The 24,031-nt window shown below is 36.9% G+C and overlaps 4 protein-coding genes across 5 annotated transcripts; 1 reads left to right on the forward strand and 3 right to left on the reverse strand.

Moving 5' to 3' along the window:
• Positions 1 to 4,636: 4,636 nt before the first annotated feature.
• LOC119993450 (UPF0481 protein At3g47200) lies at positions 4,637 to 6,379 on the reverse strand. The gene has a single exon (XM_038840605.1). It carries the CDS (start codon positions 6,253 to 6,255, stop codon positions 4,903 to 4,905), a length of 1,353 nt encoding a protein of 450 aa, XP_038696533.1. The 5' UTR covers positions 6,256 to 6,379; the 3' UTR covers positions 4,637 to 4,902.
• A 141-nt stretch (positions 6,380 to 6,520) lies between these two features.
• On the forward strand, positions 6,521 to 13,687 carry LOC119993439 (peptide-N(4)-(N-acetyl-beta-glucosaminyl)asparagine amidase). Its single transcript, XM_038840598.1, has 18 exons — positions 6,521 to 6,684; positions 6,765 to 6,818; positions 6,911 to 7,105; positions 7,209 to 7,307; positions 7,461 to 7,547; positions 8,085 to 8,167; positions 8,564 to 8,677; positions 9,345 to 9,399; positions 9,477 to 9,563; positions 10,122 to 10,177; positions 10,312 to 10,371; positions 10,491 to 10,578; positions 10,664 to 11,419; positions 11,505 to 11,565; positions 12,088 to 12,190; positions 12,797 to 12,931; positions 13,016 to 13,128; positions 13,243 to 13,687. The coding sequence occupies exons 1-17, from the start codon at positions 6,607 to 6,609 to the stop codon at positions 13,104 to 13,106; spliced, it is 2,202 nt and encodes a 733-aa protein (XP_038696526.1). The 5' UTR covers positions 6,521 to 6,606; the 3' UTR covers positions 13,107 to 13,128; positions 13,243 to 13,687.
• Positions 13,688 to 14,471: 784 nt separating this feature from the next.
• LOC119988476 (PITH domain-containing protein At3g04780-like) lies at positions 14,472 to 18,227 on the reverse strand. 2 transcript variants are annotated; one of them, XM_038833538.1, is made up of 8 exons: positions 18,082 to 18,227; positions 17,811 to 17,897; positions 17,244 to 17,367; positions 16,739 to 16,787; positions 16,582 to 16,639; positions 16,414 to 16,460; positions 16,256 to 16,333; positions 14,472 to 14,724 (listed from the first exon to the last, which is right to left on the reverse strand). In XM_038833538.1, the coding sequence occupies exons 1-8, from the start codon at positions 18,118 to 18,120 to the stop codon at positions 14,676 to 14,678; spliced, it is 531 nt and encodes a 176-aa protein (XP_038689466.1). In that variant the 5' UTR covers positions 18,121 to 18,227; the 3' UTR covers positions 14,472 to 14,675. The 2 variants fall into 2 exon arrangements, with proteins under 2 accessions (XP_038689466.1, XP_038689457.1); XM_038833529.1 differs by having other exon boundaries at positions 16,414 to 16,463.
• Positions 18,228 to 19,421: 1,194 nt separating this feature from the next.
• Positions 19,422 to 23,464, reverse strand: LOC119987180. The gene is made up of 3 exons (XM_038831990.1): positions 22,253 to 23,464; positions 21,509 to 21,695; positions 19,422 to 20,213 (listed from the first exon to the last, which is right to left on the reverse strand). Exons 1-3 carry the CDS (start codon positions 23,180 to 23,182, stop codon positions 19,669 to 19,671), a joined length of 1,662 nt encoding a protein of 553 aa, XP_038687918.1. The 5' UTR covers positions 23,183 to 23,464; the 3' UTR covers positions 19,422 to 19,668.
• Positions 23,465 to 24,031: the final 567 nt, after the last annotated feature.

Raw genomic sequence — 24,031 nt, forward strand, 5'->3', positions numbered from 1 at the left:
GTCAGCATATATATAGGTCGTATTGTCCATAGTAGTCAATTGTATTTGGATCATTTTGATACGGTCGTACCCTTCTGGCGTGTGTGCTTCAATTAATCACTCGTTCACAAATGTATAAGTATATGATAAACTACTGTAGTACTGTTTATTCATATACTTAATTTATAGGATTCAAACATTTCCGTTTCCCTTGATCAAGACACCTAAGAATTAATTAGTTGTATGCACGTGTAACTTGATTGAAACGAGGGTCTCACAAAATGATTGTTAAATGAAATATTTTATACGGCCTCCTTTGCTGGCTCAAATAATCCTTTTGATCTAATTTTTTTTGTTTTTTGTTCATAATCCTCCCACGAAATAATGCTAATTACTATCAGAAATTCTCATCCCATACATGTCAATTATGTTGTCGGCCTTGAGGTGTCAGTTCCCATGGAAGGCATGGATAACATGTAAGGAGGGGCTTTACACATATAAGCCACTCGAAAGATATAGATAACATGTAAAGAGGGGTTTTACACATATAAACCACTCGGAAGCACTATATCTTATCGATGTGGGATATTGTGTCTTAACAATTACACGGATCAATTATAATTAAAAAAAAAGACTAATTTGGTTAGAATATATGTATATGCGCTAAGTTGACATTGCATGGTGTGTAAATTTCAATCAAGTATGAATTTACATCATATATATAGAATTTAGGGACAAGTCTTTTTTTTAAAAAAAAATTGTTAGCCCAAATATGAAATAACCTCTTAATTTTAATAACTAAATATTAATATGGTAATTATTCTGCCATTAAGGCCGAAAATTATTATCATTAAAGTATATTACTTTGAAAGTATGAAGTCTAGTTAGAGATTGTCGGAATTTGAACAAATATGTTAGGTCGCACAATATAGGCTTGACCCAATCGTATATACAGTAGAGGCTCGATATGTTAAAAGATTTTTTTTTTTTAATGATATACTGTTTTGGCTTATGTGAATATAAAGTATTTGGATCACCCCACGTTTTCCAAGTTAAATTTTCATAATTTTCTGCCAAAACAGCCGCGGATGGTTGAATATATTTTTTATTTAAAAAAGACAAAGAAAACGAAATAATCCATAGTTTTAAGAGAGTAGTAAATCATATGTCATTCGTTCATTCAAGAGAACACCCAGAAGGAGTAACGAGAGGTGGTTAAATTGATAATCGACTGAATTAAATATATGTGTTCAATGTTCAATTCTAATAAAAAATATATTTTTCAATGATATTTAAAAAAAAAAAAAGAAGAGAAGCACCGAAAGGAGTAATGATAAGTGACTCGATTGACAATTGGTTGAATTAGGCATATATGTACATAATGTTAAATTCCAATGAAATGCATATTTTTCAACGGTGAGAACAACCAAAAGTAAGCATTCTCAATTGAATTTTGACAGGTAATAATAATATGGAGATTACTCATAGGGGAGGTTTAGTCACACCCTGATTTTTGCTAAATATACCCATTATTAATAATAATCCATGAAAACTCTAAATTTTTATAATTAAATACACTAAAACTACATAAATCTTAGACATTTTACGAACACACCCCGTAATCAGATCTGCCATTCCCGACCACATTGTCTTTTATTGGGGGTCATTCTCGAGTTGAAGCTTGTCAAAAACGTGAAATTTTGGCTCGTAGTTATTCTAGAGTTTGTATTCGAGACCAAAATCATCCAAAAATGCCTTGTTTGGGATCAAACTCGGGTCGTCAATTTTCGACAGCGCCTTGACTGAAAAATGGGTGGAATGGAAGCGCCTTGGCATGAGGAGTCCAAAGGTGGTATCGGTTTCCTCCAACAGTGGCTAGATTGTCCGGATCGGATGACTTTTCTCGCGGTGAACATAGACTTTCGAACATAATTTCGACAATTGCTGTGGACGAAACTCATCAGGGTTGGTAGGGTTTAGTTCGTGGTGGCTTGGGCTTTAAATGGTTACCGGATTGGTGCTCGGACGTCGATGGCACCATGGTTGGGCGTTGTGGGTGCTCGCAAATAAGAAGAAACAGATGGTGAGGGGGTGGGGTGTAAAGAGCATAGGTCTTAAAAAAATACAAAGTTAAAGCAAAGTCAACAAAGTCAGGGTACACTTAGTAAAAATAGAGGTGTAACTAAAACTCTCCTTACTTATATATGACCCAAAGGCCCAGTTAAAAGCCCATAAGTCAGGCAGGCAGCTGTTGTGAAAGGCCCAGCCCGTGAAATCAAAAGAGGTCAGATAGCTGTAGGCCTTTAGCTGTGCAGGTATTTTTATTTTTTATGGAGAGATTCGCTTCCACGGACCAAGGGAGACTATTGGTCACTATTTTGGAAACTAGAAAGTCAAAACTGTAATTCGCTATCGCCTATCAAGTAATCTCTTTGTCCTCCATTGATTTCGTTTATTTAGGTTCTTACGGACTTGGAATTTCACAAGCTCACTCGGGTGGAAGGACATTATAATTCTAAGTGCTTTTAGGTACACATTAAGCTTCGTCTATGTTGATTTGTATTACAGGCTTCCTGTGTGAAGTGAACTATGTTGGTCGTATATGTAACCTGTTTGTGACCGGAGATGGGTTTTTTGTTGTGGTGCAATTCTCTTCTTGTTTGGTGCCCTCAAGATGTTTGATAATTTGCTTGTGAGGAATTACTTCAGCTTTCTCTTTTGATTTGCACCAAGTTGTGATATTCTGTGCTTTAACGACTTAGAATGAGGTTAAATCATTTTTTTTCTTTGCCTTCCTTCGAATGTCGTGGTTCTAACATGTACGATTCATAAATCTTTCAGATTGCTCAAAATAACTAGAGGAGTTTATACTGCGTAATCTTCCTAAATGTATGTTGGGGACATCCAGTTACTTGACTTGACAAGCTTCTCAGTGGTGCAGTCAAAAGGCTAATGTTGTTGTATCCGAGCCTTGGAACTTTTATAGGGTTATATTCTATTCATCGATCCTTTCATTTCAATTTCTCTCAGAAACCAAAAAAGAAAGAGAAAACAATGGATGTGAAGTCTCTGTGTCAATGCTCAAAAGCAAATCTTTGACAGTTTGTGTAGTGATTGCTCATACCAAATTTTTCTGTAATTTTTGCACAGCTGATTAAACAGTCAACAAAGAAAATCAAATTCGCAGACAAATGAATAAAAGAATTTCTGGCAAAATTTGTATGTCACATATACAATGCCAGAGCCAAAGACCATCCTTCCTTCACTCCTTATAGCTTATCCTCCTCCTTGACAACTCCTCCCACTTCCATTGTCTTCACTTTGAAACGCTCAAGTTTAATCGATAACTCTTCCAAAGGTCCACCAAGGTCACGCATTGAAGTTTGCTCGAATTTCGAACCCCTAATTCGCTTCTTGTTTGGAAGATTCAATATCTCCATCTTCAGTTTGGCTCGTATACTTGCAGGAAGCTTTTCATACAACATTGAAATTGCGCGCAATATTTCTTCAAAGGTCTCATTGTCTTCTTTTTTTTCTTCTGTTGTTGCAGCTGTTGTAGTTGGCGTTGTGCACTCGTAAGAAAACTGGTATGAAAGACTCTCTTCAGGCACGGATGGCTCGAACACCATGGCATTTGTGTGAAGAGGTAATATTGAAGGTCGAGAGATATAGTTTTGTGTTTCCAAACAATAGCTGTTGATGGGCCTTGTTGGTTGAGGAAATTGTGTCATCTTTGAATGGTGAGATTGGTATATAGATTGAATTCTATCTGCTCTTGAGATATGTATTATTTTGCAGGAGCCGGAAGGTACTGGTTTGCAGAATTTGAAGCAAACTAATGGTAGATTTTTCTTTTTATGCAGAGATGTTCAGAACTTTGGTTTTGGTTCTACATATAATATGGTTTGGTTTATTGGTCAAAGTTCAACGATCAAACTTCAAACCTTTTAACTTTCAAATACTAGTTTCGACATTGAAGAATGATGGGAGTCTTTGGCCTTTTCTTTTACGAAGGTTGATTGAGTCGTAACTATCTCTATAATGGTTACTAAAAAAAAATCTGAGTCATTGTCAAAGGTCTGCTTTTATCTACCAGTCTCTGAGGACACGTTGGTGGAGGTGGATGGATAACTGGAATTATATCCTCAGATTGCTACCAGTTCCACGACTTATCGGTCGGACAAAGATATTATTTATAAATAAAATAAAATAAAGTTTATCATCACAAATCTCAATTACTTTTCTTTTCTGTCAAGTAATTTGGATTTTGGCACAATAATAATCAGTAAACAATAAAAGAATAGTAGTTTTGAAGATATGGATTATGGAGGTTGAAACAGTCAAACTTTCTTATACGGTTCTCGCGACGAAGCTATTGAACATCTGGAAAAAGCCTGGAACTTCCAAATCGATTCAGATTTTGAAAAGTCGAATAGAGAAGGCAAGAACACGTTTTGGTTATTTTTGATAATAATAAAAAAATTAATTGTCTTAAGATATTGGCTATATGTTTCTGTTTAAGGAGAATGTCAAAGAGAATCCCCATGATTTGACGAGCAGACTGTATATTATTGATTTTATTTTCTTAAATGCATGTACAAATTAGGTAATGTTCACATTTGTATGCTATTGTTTAGGCATGATTAGTGTACAGAAGAATTCCTTCTCTTATATGTATTATCATCATAGACGTAAATAATACACAATTCTCTCAATACCATACACGACTCTATCTCTTCCAGTTTCACAGTTTCAGTGTTTGTTCAATGTGTGCTGTGCTAGGTTTTCTTAAACCAGTTCCCTCGGACCCTAAAATTGAAGTATGAAGACATAGCTCTTAAGCTAAGATTTTAGCAAACAAATCTGCAATGAATATACGTAGGCATTGGAGCAATATGATATATATATATATATATACATATATTATGCATAGACAGAGTAAATGGTGTAGTAGGTCTGTGCCATGGTGAGTACCAAGACTATTAATCCAGCCAAAGCCGATATGAACGACCATGGAGAACTGAAGTATGTATACTTGAAGCTCGCCCATTGAACATGCCAACTACTTCGATAATAATCGTGCACATCTTGGAACAGTTTAGACAGATAGCATCTGTTGATGTCAAAAGCCACATCCTTCCCCAAATTGTTCATAAATCTGGCAAGTTCCGCATCAGTACCGAAGTAATTCTCAATAATGTTGTTGTCACTCAAGTACTCGACATCCTTGGAAGTGTTAACGATGTAGTCTAGCAGAGTTGCGTAAGTTGTGAAATGCTTGGAAGAGCAACTCTGGCATTGCTCGTATGCAACACAGTTTGTCAGAAATGAGCTCATGAAGTCGTCGATTGTTATCGATGGCATCTCGATCACGCCGCGCCTGAAATTGATCACTAAAAAGCTTTCAGCTTTGATGAGTTTGAACTTGATCCCAGATTTTCGAAGCTTGGATACAGAGTAGATTATGTGGGTTGGGGTGTTGATTTTTTCTGATTCGTCAAGACCAGATGGGATAAAACTTGATCGAACCAAATCGAGCAAGTGCCTTCCTTTGAGGTCGGACTGCTTTGAAATTTCTTCGTCTGGTCTTTGAATCCCATAGTTAAAGAATTCCAGAGCGAGGATTGAAAGGGAAGGGCCAGAGTCCTCTGCAGGCAATTTTGATACATCAAACAACGATTCGAGAACGAAATATGGAATCTGGTTCTCCACACGAAGAAAATCCCTCCAGAAAAATGGGAGTATCCATGACATGGTGACTAGAGGATCATAAGCTTCAAATTGTACAACCTTTCCGTACACTTTACGGAACAATTCGATTATGAAACACCCATCAAGCACCATCATTTCGATGAATTCATCCGAGCTGAGATGGAGGATTTCTGAATAACATTCTCTGGATTTCAATTCTAATGGCTTGACAGCCTTAAACAAGTGTTCAAGGCCTAATCCTCTGTTTTGTTGTATCCGAGAAAGCAGAGATCCTAAATATCGCCATTTATGTTCCTCAATCATCTTGAGACAAGCTTGTCCGCGGTGATATGGGCCTATAGAGACGATTTGGGGTTGATAGGACTTGCCGTTTACGTCCACCAGACTCTGTGGGACTCTGAAGATGCAACAAGAGTTCCGACCGGCTGAGGCACTTAGTAATCGCGGTGGCTCTGCGATTTTCTTGTGCATCGATGCCAGACGATCGGTATTTACATCGTGAATCTGGATTATGTGCTGTGTTTCGTCTTCTTCTACAGCCGAATTGCTTCCCATTTCGTACATCAGTTATGGGTCTGAAAATTGAAATAGATGCATCTTTCTTTAATCAAGTGTTTTAATGGGAGTTTAAAGAAAGGTCAAGAATCCCTCTGCGACTCTGAGTGCCTCCCTTCATCATCGGAGTCCCACACTCACACAGCAAGAGGCCCAACTTAGTAATATAAAGTTGAGGCCATATGAGCCCAATAAACTCAACGCATCGCCCAATTGACCCAATCATGGGCCAGGTGGTCCAAAATTCAGCCCCAAAACTCGGCCCTTTACGCTGCCCTACCCTACCCTCAGAAATACAACACTCATTTCCCCTCCGCGACGTAACGTAAAGAAAAAGACAGAGTGTTGAAGAAAGTAAAGATGGTAGCTCGTAAGTTCTTGGTCCGCCACCAAAACTCCGCCTTCGACGTCGATTACGACACCGAAGACGGCCTCGAGGTCTCTCTTTATATAAATTCGGTATTTTGCTTTTTTGTAAATTGAAATGCGTCTCTTAAATTTGCTCTACAAATTTGTAGGTTTTCAAGTACCAGCTCTTTTCCCTCACTTCGATTCCTCCCGAAGAGCAGAAGGTAATTGCGTGCATGTATATCATCATCATCGGTAGCATCCATACATGCGTAAGTATGCGAAATATAATGTGTGGTTCTGGACAATGAATTAGATTTTGGGGGGCGAAGATGATCGGCTCGTGTCGGACGAATCTGATCTCATCGCGGTATCCGAGAAGCTCCGGTTGGTGGCCGTCGACGAAGATGGAGAGAACCAAAGAGCAGGAGAAGGATCAAGTGGTGGCAATGATGGAAGAGACGTCGCGGACATGCTCAAATCGGATGAGGAATTTGCACGACAGTTGCAGGTTGATTTGAATTACTTTATTTGGCTTTTTAACTTGTTGGTCCTTGTGTCAGGTTCGAGTCTGATGCGTTTTTCTGGTGGAAATGTTGTATCCAACAAATTAGGCCGAGGAGGAGGCGCTTATGGTGCAGCAGTATGTTTTGGAGGAACATAGTGGACAGTTTGAGCAGAGGATAAGGCCTTATATCAATCAAGTTCTCATGGTATCTATGAATAAGATGTAACTGCATTAATAACAGTAGGCAGAGGATTGTTTGTTTAGATTTTCAGTTATACTTATATGTTCTGTTTCTGTTGGCTTCCAAACATAGTGTTCTTATCAAATAATTTAGATAAGGTACCTGTTGTTTTTGTAGTACGAAGATCCAGTGCGCCAGGAGGCAGCTAGGAAGACTGTTCCTATCGAAGAGCTTGAGGAGAAGGCATTGGTTTCTTTGGCTAAAGTAAGTGCTTCAGTCATTTATACATGCAAGCACTTGATTTTATAATCAACTGTTAAGAGACGTTTGTTGGTGTGTGTGCATTAACTTGTAAGGTTAGATTGTGCCTCACTGAAAGTGAGCAGTTGACAACATGTACTTGTAATTATTCATGACCATCATACGATAGCTCCCAAGTGGAAATTACGCCTCACAATAAAACAACTTGACAAGATATGGAAGTTAGTGTGAAAAACCTTTTTTGTTTTGTTTTTCTCTCGTTTAATGTCATCTTGAGATGGTCATATTCCTTGAGAAAGTGTAAAAATACTTCCCATGACTAGGAAAGGATTCATTCATGTAGGATTTTTGTTTTCGATTCAAATTTCTTCTGTGCTATAATGTTTCAAAGTCATTTGCAGCTATATCATAATTGAATTGAATAACAGGGTTTATGCTGTTTGTATGATCTGATCTCATGCTCTCTATAAGAATCATTGCACCTCCATGATTCTTTTCCCAAATATGTTTTGATGATTAGTGCTGCTTTATATATCTTAGGAGGGGAACTTTGAACCGTCAAAGATTGAACAGGATCATGCTTTTCTACTGCAGCTGCTTTTCTGGTTCAAAAAATCCTTCCGGTGGGCTTCAATCTTCATATCACCCTATTATTAACTACTGAATTTCTCTGAATTAAATGATCAAGAACTTCATCGAGCGCTTGCTTGTTCAAATTGATATTGACAGACGTGAGAATTACTTTTTTGGATAAAATAATTATGTACCTTCATAAGCATCTATGCTGTTCTTTGATGAGAATTTAAAATTTAGTTTGTGCCCTTTTTTTAATACTCTGAACTGAATTAAAATTGTCCTTCTTTGAAAGTGATTATCGTGTTGTCATTCATTGTAATGGCTGTTTAAATATTTCTTACATCGTAATAGCTTTTATTCATGTATTTAACTGAATTGTTACTTTCTTTTTAACATAGACACGGACCAAATTATGCTTTCTGTAATATGTTTTGATACCTCAGGTGGGTTCATGCACCTTCGTGTGAGGGTTGTGACAACGAAACTGTAAGTCAAGGTATGGGTGCTGCAATACCCTCAGAAATCCAATATGGAGCAACTAGAGTTGAACTTTACAGGTATGTGCTGTACATTCCCCCCCCCCCCCCCCCCCCTATTTTGTGCTTCTTTTTATGGCTTCTCATGTCATTTTCTACATGTGTCATTGACAAGGTTTTAATCTCCCAATTTACTTTCAGTATTTAATGAATGAAAAATGTTTGGTTTTTTGTTTGGACAGTTCATTGCTGCCCTAGTTACACAGCTTTTAGAAAGATTAAGAATATTGTTCACACTTGCGTCGAACTATAAATAACTTTTGTTCCATATATGGAAAATATGTTCGATGTATGGTTGTTTCAATAATAGGAATCCTTCTTCTCCCTTTGCTAAGCAATTTCTCTTGCATTAGAATTTATAACTCTTTCTATTCTACGCATCCTTCTAGCTTTTTCTTGAGCCATAAGTTCTCTAATAATTCGATAGGAATGCATTTGCAAAATGGACAATTGTGCTGATCTTTAGAAGTGCTTTGTTCATAATTTGTCCTCTCTTTTTCCCCATACACACTTGCTCCTTCTTTAGGTGTGAATTATTGGTCTATCGATTAGGGGAGTCAATACTTATCTTCATAGTTTTTTTCTTTATATTCTACAAAACTCTCCCTGCTTATTTTTTTACTTTCATGTCCCTTCTCTTTTTTAAAAAATCTTGTCTGTTTGCATTTTCTTTGGGGAAAAAATGCAGCTGTAAGTATTGTTCAAGAATCACTCGGTTTCCACGCTACAATGACCCATTAAAGGTATGTATCTTCCGTTGAATTGTTATTCTTGGACTCCATCCATATTGGTTTACTTTGTATGTTGTTTCTTGATGCAGCTCGTGGAAACTAGAAGGGGCCGCTGTGGAGAGTGGGCTAATTGCTTTACCCTTTATTGTCGAGCTTTTAACTATGAATCCCGTCTGGTTAGTTATATTTTCTAATGCAAATGTAACAACCTTTCGACTTTATTAATGAAAATGTAATTACCAGACTTTATGTAAACCCATTACGCTTTAAATTACTTGCTCTTTTTGAGGATATGTTATGGACTGCACTGGAAAACCTCTTTGTTTTTTGGGAATTATGGAAAGAGCTGATATGAACGGACGAAATGACTTGGTTCATCTTGTGTTTTGATTGGCATTATTTGCTGTTAGATACGCAAGGCTTAATCACGTCTGGCAGATAAAATTAATCTTGCTGATTAAATTTTTATATCTCTGGCATCGAAGAATATCGTTAGGATTTATTTTTAACTGATATCTTTTGAAAAAAAAGGTGAATCAAATTGAAGTTTCTTCATATCAATCACTGTGAACTTTAATGTACAATTTGTGACTTGTTGACTCAGAAGCACATTGATTTTAAGATTGAAATATAATTTGATTGGGCTTCTGTGCTTTTGCTGTTATACTGGAGCTTTCATGAATTCATGGTCATGGACAGATAATGTCATCATATCATTTGTGTTTCATTTCCAGATCCTGGATTTTACTGATCACGTATGGACAGAGTGCTTCTCAGAATATCTGGGAAGGTGAGCTTCGAACAGAAATTCAGTGATTGTTTCTTTTTCTACCCGGGGAGTATAAGAAACCTGGAATGTTTACCTGGCTTATTTAAGGTCATGCAGACTACCTGTTAAACTAATATCAAAGCATAATCATGCAGATGGATGCATCTTGATCCTTGTGAGAGTGTATATGACAAACCACTACTGTATGAAAAAGGGTAATTTGATATCCCTTTTTTCTGAAGTATCTTTCTTCCTGCCACTTCATCTCACACAGTCCAGTTTGTGTCCCTTCTTTTTTGTATTGAATGTAAAGTTTGTCTTTTTCTTCGTTAAGGTGGAATAAGAAGTTAAATTATGTAATTGCTATTGCCAAAGATGGAGTTTATGACGTCACTAAGCGTTATACAAGAAAGTGGCCCGAGGTAATTGTAACCCGGTTATTCTTTCATCTTGGTGTTTCACTTCTTTTTATTTTCCTCTCCCTAAAATTGATGATGAAATTTGCAGGTCTTGTCTCGGCGAAACATTACTACAGAGTATGCACTATCTGCTGCTCTTGCTAACATGACAAAAGAATGCCGAAAGACCTTGGTGCCTCATGTGCTTTCCTTACTTGAAGCACGTGACATTAGTGAAAGCAAAGCACTGGAGAAAGATCCGAATTCTCAAGATGATGCTTCAATCTTGTTACCTGGAAGACAAAGTGGAGATAAGGAATGGCGCATTTCAAGATCTGAAACTTCACCTGATGATATGGGCTCGTTGACTTGCTCTTCATGCCCTGTTCGTATATGCACAGATGAGCATGTGAAGAGAATTTACAACGCATGGTCTCCTGTTCTTTGTCAGTTTGTCGAGAATAATTTTTCCAAGTCTAGAGCTGTTGAAGTACTTCAGACTTTTAAAAGAAGTTTGCTGGATCTTTGGAATTTGCCTTATAAAAATAGGAGAGCTTCCATAAATTGTTCGAATGATTCACAATTAAGTTTGGAGCAATTGCTGCCCTCTTTTGATGAGCTACTTGATTCTCTTTCTCTGAAGAGTGAGCTGGCAAATCAGATGGTGGACATACGTTTGGCCGGTGACCCTGTGAAAACCTCTTTAGCATTGCCTGTGGCGTTGGATTCTTTAGAAGAAATAATACAAAATCTTAATGAATGTGACAACTTTGACAAGACTTCCCTTAGCTTGCCTCTTGTGAAGTTAAACAGAATCCATTCTGGTTCAGTGCTTGCAAGTGGTGAAGAGCTTCCTTTTGGAATTGTAAGTAGCTTTTGGTTTTGGTGCTTAATGTTTGGAATATATTAAAGATACATGCTTAAACATTTTCCCCTGATGACAATTACAGGCCACAGCTGCATTTGATGGAACCTGCAGTTCAAAATGGGAAGAACCTGATGGTGCTAGAGGTACTACAAACCAAATAATTGAGAACTACCTTTGTTTAAATGTTATATAAGTCAATAAGTGGCATATTGGTCTAAGAAAGAAAAGCTCTTGATTGTGAATGTGTACAGTGCTGACCCTGAATTTCCATCTTTCTGTTTACATTGCATTGTATTTACGTCTGAATTAATTGAATTTGCAAATTTGTTGATATCATGGATGTTGTAAATGGTTCTTTAATTTAGATGACAAGGATCTGCTCAAAACAAAAATAAAAAAGTAAAGTTTATACGTCAATGATAGAATTAGACTATATTCCAGCTGTTATTACAATTTTTCACTAATTGAGTACCTCTCCTGATTTTGAAACTAGGATCTCCAGAATTAGAACGTTAAGTTGTCTAGCACTCTCCTTTGTGAATTGAAGATCATGTAGATGATGAAATAAATGAAATGTTTACATGGATTGCACCAGTGTTGATTTAAACCCGCACTTTTTTTTTTATTTTTACTTTCTTTATGTAATAATTGAATATCTTGTGCAGGTTGTTGGATTATGTATAAACTATTGGGCAACCAGATGCTTGAGTTAGTGGCTTATGAGTTGATGTCAGCCAATGATGCTCCTGAACGGGATCCAATGGACTGGTATGTACTTGAAAGACTGGCTTGAAATTACTCAATTTTATCTTTTCGCTTATGAAAGGAACATACAGGCCTTGCTTGGTTTCAGGGTTCTCGGGGGTAGGGGAGGTAGTGTTGGAAGGGGTTGGGTACCAACAGCTGCTTGGCAAACGACATGGTAGTTGTTTCCGAATCCCTCAAAATAAGGAGTTGGGAGATGTTCAACACTTAAAAAGACATGAAACACCTCCCAACTCACGTTTCTCCCAAACAAGTGTTTCAAGTCCTAAATTAAACTCCTTCCAGCCCATCCCCTCTTCCAAGCACTTTCCAAATCTCAACGGTATTTCAAAAAAAAAAGTAATGTCAAACCAACCGTTGCACCAATTTACCTTTGGAAAAGAATCTCATACAGTCATACTTGCTCTTGTGGTAAGTGACTATGCAATGGCCACACTATTTGTCCATTTTAGAGAAGAAGAAAGGAAGAAAATAATGTCAACCATATAAAGCAGTTTTGTTACACATTTATACAAAGCGACTGATCAACTCTTAATGCTAATACGGTGTCATTATATTTTATGATGCCTAATCTTGTTTTTATTTATTGTCTAATATTTTCCTTCTCAGGGTTGTTGAGGGGAGTGATGATGGGGGATCCAGCTGGCGTATTTTAGATAAACAGACTTCTCAGCTGTTTGAAAATCGTTTCCAGAGAAGAACATTCAAGGTTGGATCGTTAGCCGTCCAATCAAATGCTTTCAGGTAAAATATTCCTATCTGAATCAGCTCAAATGGGCCTCTAATACTTTTATCTCATGAACCTTTTGCTGAAATTAATGATGGCAGATTTAGATTTTTGGCCGTTCGAGATGTTCACTCAACTTCGCGGCTGCAACTAGGTAGCATTGACTTGTATGCAAAAGGTACCTTAGAGTAACCGGAATCAACAACAAATTCAGGTGAATCAATTCTCTCATTGAATTATACTCTGGTTGTAGTGTAGTTTCTGGTGCACCTACATTGGCTCCTTGAGCGCTAGGAATTGACCCACGGTGGTTTTGAATGATATTCAGCACTGATGATAGGGTCTGAACTCAGGCCTGAGATTTGAATGTTGATGACCATTCCAATTAAACCCAACTGTTGGTCACTCTCACATCTCAGCGACCAAATTCCAGTATTATATGTCAAAGGTGTCCGCATAGTATCCTTGATTTTCCCATTAATCCCAATATTCCATATTGTATGGAGCACGCAAGGAAGAAATTAATTTATAGTGTATGACGGCCCTTGTTTTACTTGGGCGAAGATGAGACTTGAATTTTACATTTACTGAAAATTGCAAGTGAAATTAGGGATAAGTATCGTAATGACCGTTGTACTTTTAAAAAAATTAATATAGTCTTTGTACTTTGTTTTCGCTTAAACGAGTCTCTTGTACTCTTTTTCGCTACGAGGACACTGACGGACTTGGCGTGATTGTTTAATCTATGATATATACGTGGCATTGACCAATAATTTTTTGAAGCGAAGAATTCCTTGTACTTCGGTTAATAAGCCATGTGATTTGAAAAAATAGATCAATTGAGCCCGTTCTTTGAACCAGGAAAAATTAGCTCTAGAAAATCCTAATTTGCACCAGAAATCAGTTATATCATTCAAGCAAACAAAATTAGGTCTAGAAACACCTAAAATGACAAACTAATAGGTTTAGAAACACTATACAAATTCATAACCAGAAATAAATTTCATTATCCAGCAGCTCCTTCATCCTGAGATGATTTCTTCGTCATCTTCAATTCACATCCAGTAGCTCTAACAAACCCCGAACATAAACAATACACCAAATTGAACCCCAACATAGTCGAAACCCTAATCCAAAAACCCTAACCTAAAACCCTAAATCAAAACAATAATTCTAAAAATGAAAATCGAATCCCTAATTCAAAATTTTAACCAAATCCAAAATTGAATCAAAATTGCAGGCACAGGTATATGAGAATTTGAACCTGTGCTGTGCTCTGTCATATGAGGTCAAGTATTTTCATTTAGGATTAACGCATTCCCGTTTTTGATTCAACTGATTTGTGATTGATTTTTATTTTTGTCTGTAATGTTTACACCTAATTTGCATCAGAACCATGTAGCTCTGACAGTTCTTTTGGTGGTACTTCCAAAGCCTGATCTTATCCGACATAAAACCAAAAAAAAAGTTAGGACTTTTACCCAAACGGTAGCAGAAATCGGGTAGCTGTTGATTCCATCTCACGATTTTCAATCAGCATACTTCCATGGCCCCACGTAGACAGCAAACACGGATTCTTGTCGTGCATTGGAAAGAACTTTTTAACTAATAACTACAAACCAGATATCAAAACAGCAATGAAACCTCAAAATTCATGTTAATGAAATTCTAAGAAAGGAACAATAATAGCATAATCAAGCACAACTGTTGCAACAATCCCATTAGCATCTGATGAGACAATTGACAATTTCCTTTTCAAGATCAGTGATCCTCAATCTTCTTTAAACCCTTCATGTCAGTTGTTTCGACCCTGCGAGTACAACAAAACATAAGCAAATGTTTTGATTTAATATCTTGAAGTTCAGACTAGCAACAGCTAAAGAAAACCGCAGCAGGGGAATTAGATGGCAACAAATAGCAAGAAAGTGACTAAAGCACCATTATTCATTTTCTGTAACAGAATCATCTTGCCAAAGCATGTGGGATGGGACATTTCAACAAACATGGACAATACATTTCAGTACCCCTAGTAACGTTCATTTGGTGACTGAAGACCTGCTGCCTTCAACCATCTTCAACACAAAAAAGAAGACTACAAGATCAAACCTAAGGGTTAATTGTCCCTGATGGCTACCTCTTTTCTGACCATCAATGGAATGCCCACGACATGAATGCCAGTAAACGACCAGTTCTACCTTCTATAATTCTATATATATCAACACAAAAACATTTTCAACTTGGTAAATGTGTCTCAATTCTTATGGCACTAAAACAACTAAAGACCTGTAAGATCGTGTACAATAATTATATAAATGGAACCATTCTAATGGCATCCATTTATATTTGATTCTCTGAGCTAAAGAGAATATCCTAAAGTAAAATCATGCCTCCATGTCTCAGAAGTTAGACAATGGGACAAAGTGAGACGTCATACTCTAGAGGATGACTCTTTGATACTAGCTCTTTTGACAAACAGCAGAGCGAGTGCACCGCCAAGTTGCTACCTATCCTAATCAAGGCAGACCATCATTCATAGTACATGCAAAAGTCATGATAGATATTACAGAACATTTTTAATATCCTAATCTCACCCTCATAAATCAATCAACTAATCATTTTTTTCCTCACAACTCAGCAAGTATACATCTCCATCACTATGACATACAACATTAGCCAGTGTTGCATATTTTTAATCACCATATACTTTAAAGCTTTGGTTTTCCTGCAACATCCTTCTTGAGGCTATTTGTATTGCCTACTTGTAATTTGGTGCACTTTCTTGGTGCCTCTGAATAAAATTCTTTTCTTTTCAAAAAAAAATTAATCACCGTATTGTCAATAAAGTAGTTATATACAATTTAGTAACTAATGATCCACCAAGACACTGACTTCTCTTGGTACCTCACTACCTCTTCTCCATTTTGGTGCACTCTGAATTTACATTTTCTTAGAAGGAATAGAGAATCAAGACTGATAAGTATGAATTGAAAAGAGAATCAGGACCAACAAATTTAGCCCAATTGAAAATGTACGGGAGAACAATATTCCATCAATTCTAACTTATTCATAAAATTAAGGTACAATCCAAGTCCCAAGATAAGTTAACACGCAAGTTCTCAACTAAACAATAGCAGTATGTACTCTCAGAAACCCAAAGTACATCGAAAATTCGAATTTTATGCAATAGAAAGATTCATTCAAGAGAGACACAAAGCATATAGATAAAATAATGTTCAAATCTGGATAACAAAAGTAGAATTTTTTGAAGGACAGCATCAAAGCAATTCTACAATTCTGGAAATGTAAAAGAGAAAGTGGTGGATACAACTTTAAAAACTTACGTTGTTCCATATAGAGCAATCTTTTGAACTTTCGTGACTTCAGAATCTGACTGATTGTCCTCAATAAATATTGTCAAGCTGCTTAAGATAATCAAGTAAGATTAATTGCCATAACTGCTACAAATGTATATATATCATCACAAGTACTTTAAGCATACCTGCGAACATTCTGAAACTTGACGTACTTTAAGACCACTGGTTTGCCCTCCTACAAAAGTACAAAATATAAGCAATGTGTAAACATCTTTAAACACCGATTTTAACTATTATGTCATTGAATTCTGATACTATTTATTCACAAGAAGATAAATATTTGAAATTTCTACCTTAAGATTTTCAGGGGATAAAACTGCCGTGTCACTTGGTGGAAAGTCGTTAACATTACTGCAATTACAACATCACAGAACACAATCAAAAGTCAGAATTCTCTACTTTCCATCTAATCAGGAGACATAAGCTTTTACAGTTTTACTCTCAGCATACCTGAATCCCATATGCTCCTTGTTTGAGAATAGCTTTACCGTCTTAGGACCTGAAGGAAAAACTTTAGGTTAGAGTAGACAAGTAAAAAATGCTCAATCTCATCAACTCAAACAGCATACAGAGCAAATAGTGAGAAGTAAATCAAAATCTGAAGGGGAAAATAATTTGATATCCGGAAACAAACAAGTATGGCGCCGCGAAAAATAGTTCAAACGGTGAAGGCCTTGATTGGGCAAAAGAGGCACAAAAGAGACAATAGACACAATGCTCTTTGTTTTCTTGTTCACTCCTTAAAATTGCATTCTTTGTGAATTTTTTGGGAAGTGCATCTCCTCACAATCCATTATTTCCAAAATATTATATTGTATCTCTACTTTATCAGATTTCATGGGTCACCAAAGTTAAGATTTTGTGGTCCTGTACTCATTGTAAATTAAAATTATGCATACTATAATTATTACACACAAGATACTAGTTCATCATAAAAAAGATTAACAGTAATTACCTTCATCTTCAGGTCCTTTGATGACAATAGAGTGAAGTTTGATGACTTGATTGAAAGGAATGTAAATTAGTAGCTGCTCATCCGCATCACTCTCCAGATTCAGACCATCGTCTTCTCTATAACCCTAATTCATGCAAAGGTATATTAAGTAATATTAAGTAAACTCTCATTGAACCACCAAGAGATCTTTTTTATTTTGCCAAACTGAGGGAGAACTAGCCGCAATGGTAAAGACTAACTAAGAATCATTGGTGCAAATCACCCAAACATCGTGTCCCCGTATGACTTTAAGGCATAAACCTCCTACACTCTTGGCTTATATAACACATACTTCCCTACATGGTCTTTCCACTCGAAGATGTGGAGGGAGATAATACAACTAAGCCCTCCTCTCCTTCTCCCTCTCCCAGAGACATCGAAACGAACCCCAGATTCGATGAAATCCGAAGTCATCAATCACATAAAGAAAACGAGGTAATTTCAATTGCTTATGATATAACCTAATCATCTAAATCAAGGAAAACTAGAATTATCCAAACAAAACATGAGAAATTAAAACAGATTTACCTGTTTGAGGGCATTAGAGATAGAGTGACTGGTGCTTTGGTTAAGGCATTCAACTGCAGACCAGTCAATGAAGTCCAATAGATCAACCTGTAAGTTATCCAAAATAACATCAATCAAGAATCAGCTATTTGAATGAATCCTTTGTTTGGGAACCAAGAAAATTGCAGCAAAAAAGAGGGGGAAAAAAACCATATATTCGTCAGTAATTTTCACGGGAACCAAACACAATTAACTGTAACAAAAATTGTAAAGAACTTGAAAGAGTCATTACTTGGCCTCTTCGGATTGCACTGGCTGATTCTGCAGACATGGCTTGTGATGATACACACGGAGAGAGATTCTTCGAGCAGAGAAAGTCGGTCACGCACTCGATACAAAACGCAATAGCTCGAGGAAAAAAAAAATTCTGCGACAAGATTTATAAATTAAACCCGCACGAAAATCTATCTATCAGGGAAACGGTACCGTATTCGGTTTGATATAAAGTATGAACAATCTCTTCTTGTTTCGGACTTGGGTCTTTGGACGAGTTGGACCTTATCGAGCATCACGGGCTTTATCCATTATACAGTTTTAACTTTTAATAGGGTTTCAAGCCGGCCCAAGAATAAATTGGCCCAGTGCAGTTTGTCTATCCTTCAAAGACTTTGCCGGGCCCAAGTAATGGCTGGTTGACGTCAAAGACTCAAAGCCCACAAGGAAGAAATATATTTCGGATTTCTGGGGAAGTTCAGCTCGCTCGAAGTAGGCCAATTTTTGTAATTCTTTTGAGTTTGATACTTTTTTGATTTGATGACACAATGTGAATCATTTACCATTCTAACTTAATTTCCATTGCAAAATGCAAGTTATTAACTTCTTAAATTGATAGTGTTTTTCTGTTGAAATTGGACAGGTAGAGGTCTGCTTAAATAGACCGAGACATTGCTCTGATACCTTGTGTAAATTCTCAACCAAAACACATTAAATATATTATCCACTTTGGGTAAAAGCACACATTTATCATTCATGAGCCGTCATCATTGGTACCTAAGCCAAAAAAACGTTTCTGCAACATGAAAGGGGTTGAGCTTTGTTTATAAACCACTCACCTAGGTTATACTTGACCGATGTGGGATTTCAATCTTCACACTTTCATAACTAAATAGAAATTGTTACAGCTTTGGAATCATAAACTTCGACCTAATACCCTTTAGATAATCAAGTGGCTCCAATAATTTGGTTTGATGACTTACCTTCTGTCCTAGTTCAGTCTTTGTGACGTTTGGTACCAAGCAAGATGTCATGTAGCGTTGCTCTCCCCACTTGCATATGGTGAGATAAGTTAGTATTTGATGTCATGTCCCATCAACAACTAATCAGATTCATTTTGACGTATTAATGTCCTGCATACAACACAGACTTTGGCAACTAAAAGATCTGCAAAGTAAGGGATCACTCGAAAGAACATTCTCATTGCCTACTTATTTGGAAAATTAGCATAAACAATAATTCTGAAAGGACCTACCCAACTTCCATTTCTTGTTTGAGAGAATAGTTCAGACACAGCCAAAGTGTTTGGAGGTGTGATTAGTTTCTATTACCTCAGCCATGGAATATAAAGAAGAAAGAAATGGAAAATTTTTAAGTACTAACGTCTGATTCTCATTGATAAATACATTGCTGTTGCACCTGCTTCCCCACTTAATACATGATTCATATACAGAGTACCATACTACCCAGAGATTGTTCTTGCTTTCTTGGTTCATCTCTCTAATTAGCCTATTCCTTAGCCCAAGTTAGACTATACGGCTATACCCTTCCCTTTAAGATCTAGTTTTAAAAGAAAAAATGAAAGGAAGTTGAATCAAAATTTCACTCATATGATACCAGAGCTTAACTCCTCGGTTAATTCTTCCACCAACAGTCCAAAGATGGCAACTTCAATATCCAATGCAGTCTCCTCCACCTGCTCTTGACTTCTCTTCCATTCTTCAAATTCTTTTCTGAAATCTTGCTCTACCATCATATCAATGGTGTTAGACTCCACCTCTTTCCATGACTCCAACCTCTTACAAACCCTTTTGGCAACCACTTCTCTGTCAATGTAGTAGTCGTTTCTCTCTCGGCTTTCCTCGTCGATGAGATCTGAAACCAAGTTCTTCATGTCTTTTGGGATTTCCCTTGCATGATCGAATCCGGATTTAGCTAGCTGTTGTGCAATAAGACTGTCAAAGCTCTTCACCTTTTCCCACAAAAATGATCTGTTATCGTCATATTCCTCTTCTACGTCTACTTCGGCGACACAAATGTTGTCATCATCTTCAAATAATTCTTCTAACATTCTTTTCTCAAGTTCAACCGGATCCAATTCTGCCAGTTTCTCAAATCTATGAAGCTTGTGCAGCAGTTGCTCCTTCGCTCCTGCCGATAAAAGAGAAGTAAAGAGAGTATCAGTATTTGCCGCTGGTTTGATAGTCCATAAATTAATCAAATTTCCTACAACATAAGTAAACGCTTTGAAGCATAAACAAACAAGTTTAATGCCACAAATCTCAAAGTTATTAGAAGTGAGCTTAAACTGTTACTGAAGTAAACGAAGCAAAGCTTCATATCTAGATCTAATTTATTCTACCTAAAATTCACGTAAGAAGTTAGATAACTAACATTTTATTATGTACTATAAACTCTTTAATTTCATTGATTTGACATGCATTGCTAGGGGAGTCAGTACAAGATAAATCCATGACATAATCATAAAGTAAGCATAAAGGACATCTGATCTTTGAATTCCCAGCAGAGATTAGGCTATGAATTCACATTCTCATGGGTTCCACCAAACTCAGCCAAGCTAAGATAAAATAAAACATGCTAACATTGAAGGAACTGAGAAAATTAGGACATCTGTCATTATCAGCTCACTGCCATTACAATGAAAGGGACCATGACAACTAGCTAAGTCCTTACACCATTAAAGTGAAGGTCACAAGCAATCAAATCTCCTGGTTCAGACCCATTGTCAATTAAATGCCTTGAAAACCCACCAATTTGCAGAAAACAAACATTCACATTTTAAATTCTTAAAGCACAAAATGATGTCCTTGTACCAATTACACAGTCAAAGGTTAATATAACTGCTTGAAGCAAAGGATAAATGCAGAGAAGCCTCTGTCAGAATATGCTGTAATGTATACTTAAAAAGAACTACTAATTTGTAGAGCATTGTGGTCATAATTGAGATGGGTTCCACCATTTTGAAGCCGCTGACAAGGTTTAATGAGCTTAACGTCCAGAACCATCAATATCTTTTTTTTTTTGAAATTTTTGGTTGGTGTTGCAAGATCCAGATGACAAAACATTTCCTAACATTGAAGGAGTGGGTCACATATAAACTTATGAGAGCATTTGATATTACTATTCCAATCGACAAGGGACGACACATTAACAGAACTCAAGGTACACTTATTATCAACAAAATACAAGGACATTTCACCATCTTGACTGTAAAAAGCTATCTTCAAATGGAACCCACATTGATATCACTCTAACAGATAAAAAAAAGTCATCTGTACGATATTATGACAAGCATACCAATGAATATTAAAGACAGGTATTAGCAAGTTGAATGATGCAGATTGCAGACCACACATGAGACAAGAAACATGAAATGGTATGAAAACTTATAGAAAAAGAGTACACGTGTGGTGGTTGTTACATACTCTGTACAATCGCATAGCTGCATTCAACGTCGAAGGCATCATCTTCATGTCCATCGTCATAGTCCTCAAATGGGGGATCCAATACAGAAACAGGACTACATTGTTCCTTATCCTCCCCTTCTTCTTCTTCTTGTTGTTGTTGTACTTGGAAATTTTTAATGCACTTCCCATCATAATTCTCTTTGTCCTATTAAAATCAGTCATATAAACTAGATTAAGACAACATCAAGAATTCACTTATTATAGAAATTATGTCCTAATCCAGAAATCCCTGACATTATTCGATGGATTTAGAATAATGAGGATTGAGGACCATGACCATTGTTCATAATTGGTAGGTTTGTTGACTTTTCTAATGAGGATTATTAAACTAGAAAGAGATTGAAACGAAATAGAGCATCTGATAAGATCCAACACCAAAAACAAACATGCATTTGTCCTTTACTGGAAATTGATTTTCTTGACAGAGTCCGTAAATAATCAGAGATTTGCATGGCAGAGGCATGGGGTTAGTAGTTTTGACGATTCAGTGATCAAATGACATGTATAGCCCTAAATGGAATTTGGATCTCGTCAGACCAGAGAAAGATTTGTGGGGGTATAATTGTGATTCGATCAACACATTCCGGCCAAAATTGCAGAAAGTGACTCTCTTGCCGACAATTCATGGACGTCAAATTCAGTCACGAGTTCGCACTCGTTCGTAATATAATTTAATATTAAAATTAAGGATACGAGACAAACCTCTCCTTTGCTACGAATCGGAGACTTTTCCGGCGACGAGAATGTCGGCGTCCGTATACCGGAAGATGTACTGCGTTGGAGCACAAAACGAAAAGGACTTTCACAGAATCGCTTCTCACAAGAAGTAAAATCAGTGTCATCAATCATTTGGTTAACAAACTCAATCTCTGATCCGAGTAATTCCTCACTCTGGCTACTGCTCGAGGTCTCCAAATCAAAATCCATAGACTGCTCTTCATTGCTCTCAGACCAAACTGCACTGCTGGGCCTCCCATTGTGGTTACAAGATGATCCAATCTCACAATCATTTGCTTCAGGAGAACTTTTTTCTGCAATCCCCTGTTTTCTTTCACTAATTCGCTCGTTAGGGGGCCTCTTTCGCCCAACAGAAGAATCCAACCTTAAAATATCCCTCACAGAGACTTTAACTCCGTCAGCACCGATTTCGCGTTTCCGGGTCCGGTTCCTGCTCGTTAGCCTCTTCAAGAATGACCCGAATAACCCGAAATGACCATGGTTTTTGTTCTGGGTTTTAGTTTTGGAGGATTGTTTCTGAATCTTAAGAGCAGCTTCAAGTAACAGAGTAGCGGTTCTAGCAGGGACGTTAAGGAAAATCGCATTTGGGCTACTTCTACATGGGCTTTTGGGAACTGGAGATTGAAATTCAAAGAGTGGGGACCTTCTTGGGTCATGAGGAGAGTCAACATAGGAGAAAAGGCAAGATTTCTTGCAGAGATTGTGAGGTAAATTCGAAATCGTTCTTCGTTGCTGCTGTTGTGAGATGGCGGTAGGTTTTCGTTTCCTGACCTGTAACTGGGTTTTGGGTAAGGAGGATCCTTTGAGCTGCGAACGCCTGTCAGCAATGTAGTTCTTGAGAAGAAAAGGTTCTTGATCCTCTTTTAGAAGTTCATGCAAGTGCTTTTGAGCCATCACTGGAATACACAGTGATAATATGTCTCTGCGACGAAAAGAGTAAAATTGGGCAGTACTACTACTGTAAGGCTTGAGATTCTCTTAACTTGTCGTGGAATTTAGCACCATGAAAGTGTTGTTGAAGAGCTTCGACTTTCCAATACTGAAAATGAAATGCAAAAAGGGAAGATTTGAAGATGGACTCAAATATTAGTTGAAAGAGAGAGAGAGAGATGAAGGAAGGAATGAGGAGACTTTTCGAGATTCAAATATAGAGGTCTCAATATCGAGGTAAGGTGGGTGCTAAAGATATTATATATACTATACAATTATATGAAAATGATAAAATTCGCACTAATTTGTGAATTTCTCATATTATATTATGTACATAAAATTTTGTTAAACAACTCAAATAACTAGTTACAATCTCTTATAAATAATAATTATATGAATAATAACTATGATTTCAAAGATTTTAATTGTTGAGATGTATGGATTAAAATTAAAATATATGTAATGAGCTCTACATATATTTTAAATATTGTCCATACATCTCAGCACTAGTCATCATTGAAATCCTAGTTACTGAGACAGATAGCACTGGTGCATATAATATTGTAATGCTTTTAGTGCCACTACAATTTGTTAAATACGCAAAAATTACAGCAAAACAACAACAACCGGCAGTCTCCAATACAATTCGCGACAATATAGTTTGCCTAGCTGGACCAAAACGAGATTTCCACGCGCAAGAATCACATAATTCCCGAGATTTTTTAAGGTACATCCATGGTTGGCTCTCTTTTCTTGGTTTTCTTACCACCAGCTGGGAAATTTGTCAGGTTTTCCACGACAAAAAAAAAAATA

This window comes from Tripterygium wilfordii, chromosome 3, assembly GCF_013401445.1.
Source record: "Tripterygium wilfordii isolate XIE 37 chromosome 3, ASM1340144v1, whole genome shotgun sequence".
Lineage (NCBI taxonomy): Eukaryota > Viridiplantae > Streptophyta > Magnoliopsida > Celastrales > Celastraceae > Tripterygium > Tripterygium wilfordii.

Excerpts from the sequence above, each read along its gene's own strand:
- LOC119993439 (XM_038840598.1), top strand. The coding sequence starts at position 6,607 with ATGGTAGCTCGTAAGTTCTTGGTCCGCCACCAAAACTCCGCCTTCGAC. Across the intron at positions 7,106-7,208 it reads AATTTGCACGACAGTTGCAG|GCCGAGGAGGAGGCGCTTAT; the intron begins GTTGATTTGAAT and ends CCAACAAATTAG. Across the intron at positions 9,564-10,121 it reads TTAACTATGAATCCCGTCTG|ATCCTGGATTTTACTGATCA; the intron begins GTTAGTTATATT and ends TTTCATTTCCAG.
- LOC119993450 (XM_038840605.1), bottom strand. The coding sequence starts at position 6,255 with ATGTACGAAATGGGAAGCAATTCGGCTGTAGAAGAAGACGAAACACAG.
- LOC119987180 (XM_038831990.1), bottom strand. The coding sequence starts at position 23,182 with ATGGCTCAAAAGCACTTGCATGAACTTCTAAAAGAGGATCAAGAACCT. Across the intron at positions 21,696-22,252 it reads CGATTCGTAGCAAAGGAGAG|GACAAAGAGAATTATGATGG; the intron begins GTTTGTCTCGTA and ends TGATTTTAATAG. Across the intron at positions 20,214-21,508 it reads CAGCTATGCGATTGTACAGA|GAGCGAAGGAGCAACTGCTG; the intron begins GTATGTAACAAC and ends TTTTATCGGCAG.
- LOC119988476 (XM_038833529.1), bottom strand. The coding sequence starts at position 18,120 with ATGTCTGCAGAATCAGCCAGTGCAATCCGAAGAGGCCAA. Across the intron at positions 17,898-18,081 it reads GTGCAATCCGAAGAGGCCAA|GTTGATCTATTGGACTTCAT; the intron begins GTAATGACTCTT and ends GATAACTTACAG. Across the intron at positions 16,788-17,243 it reads CAAAGGACCTGAAGATGAAG|GTCCTAAGACGGTAAAGCTA; the intron begins GTAATTACTGTT and ends TTTTTCCTTCAG.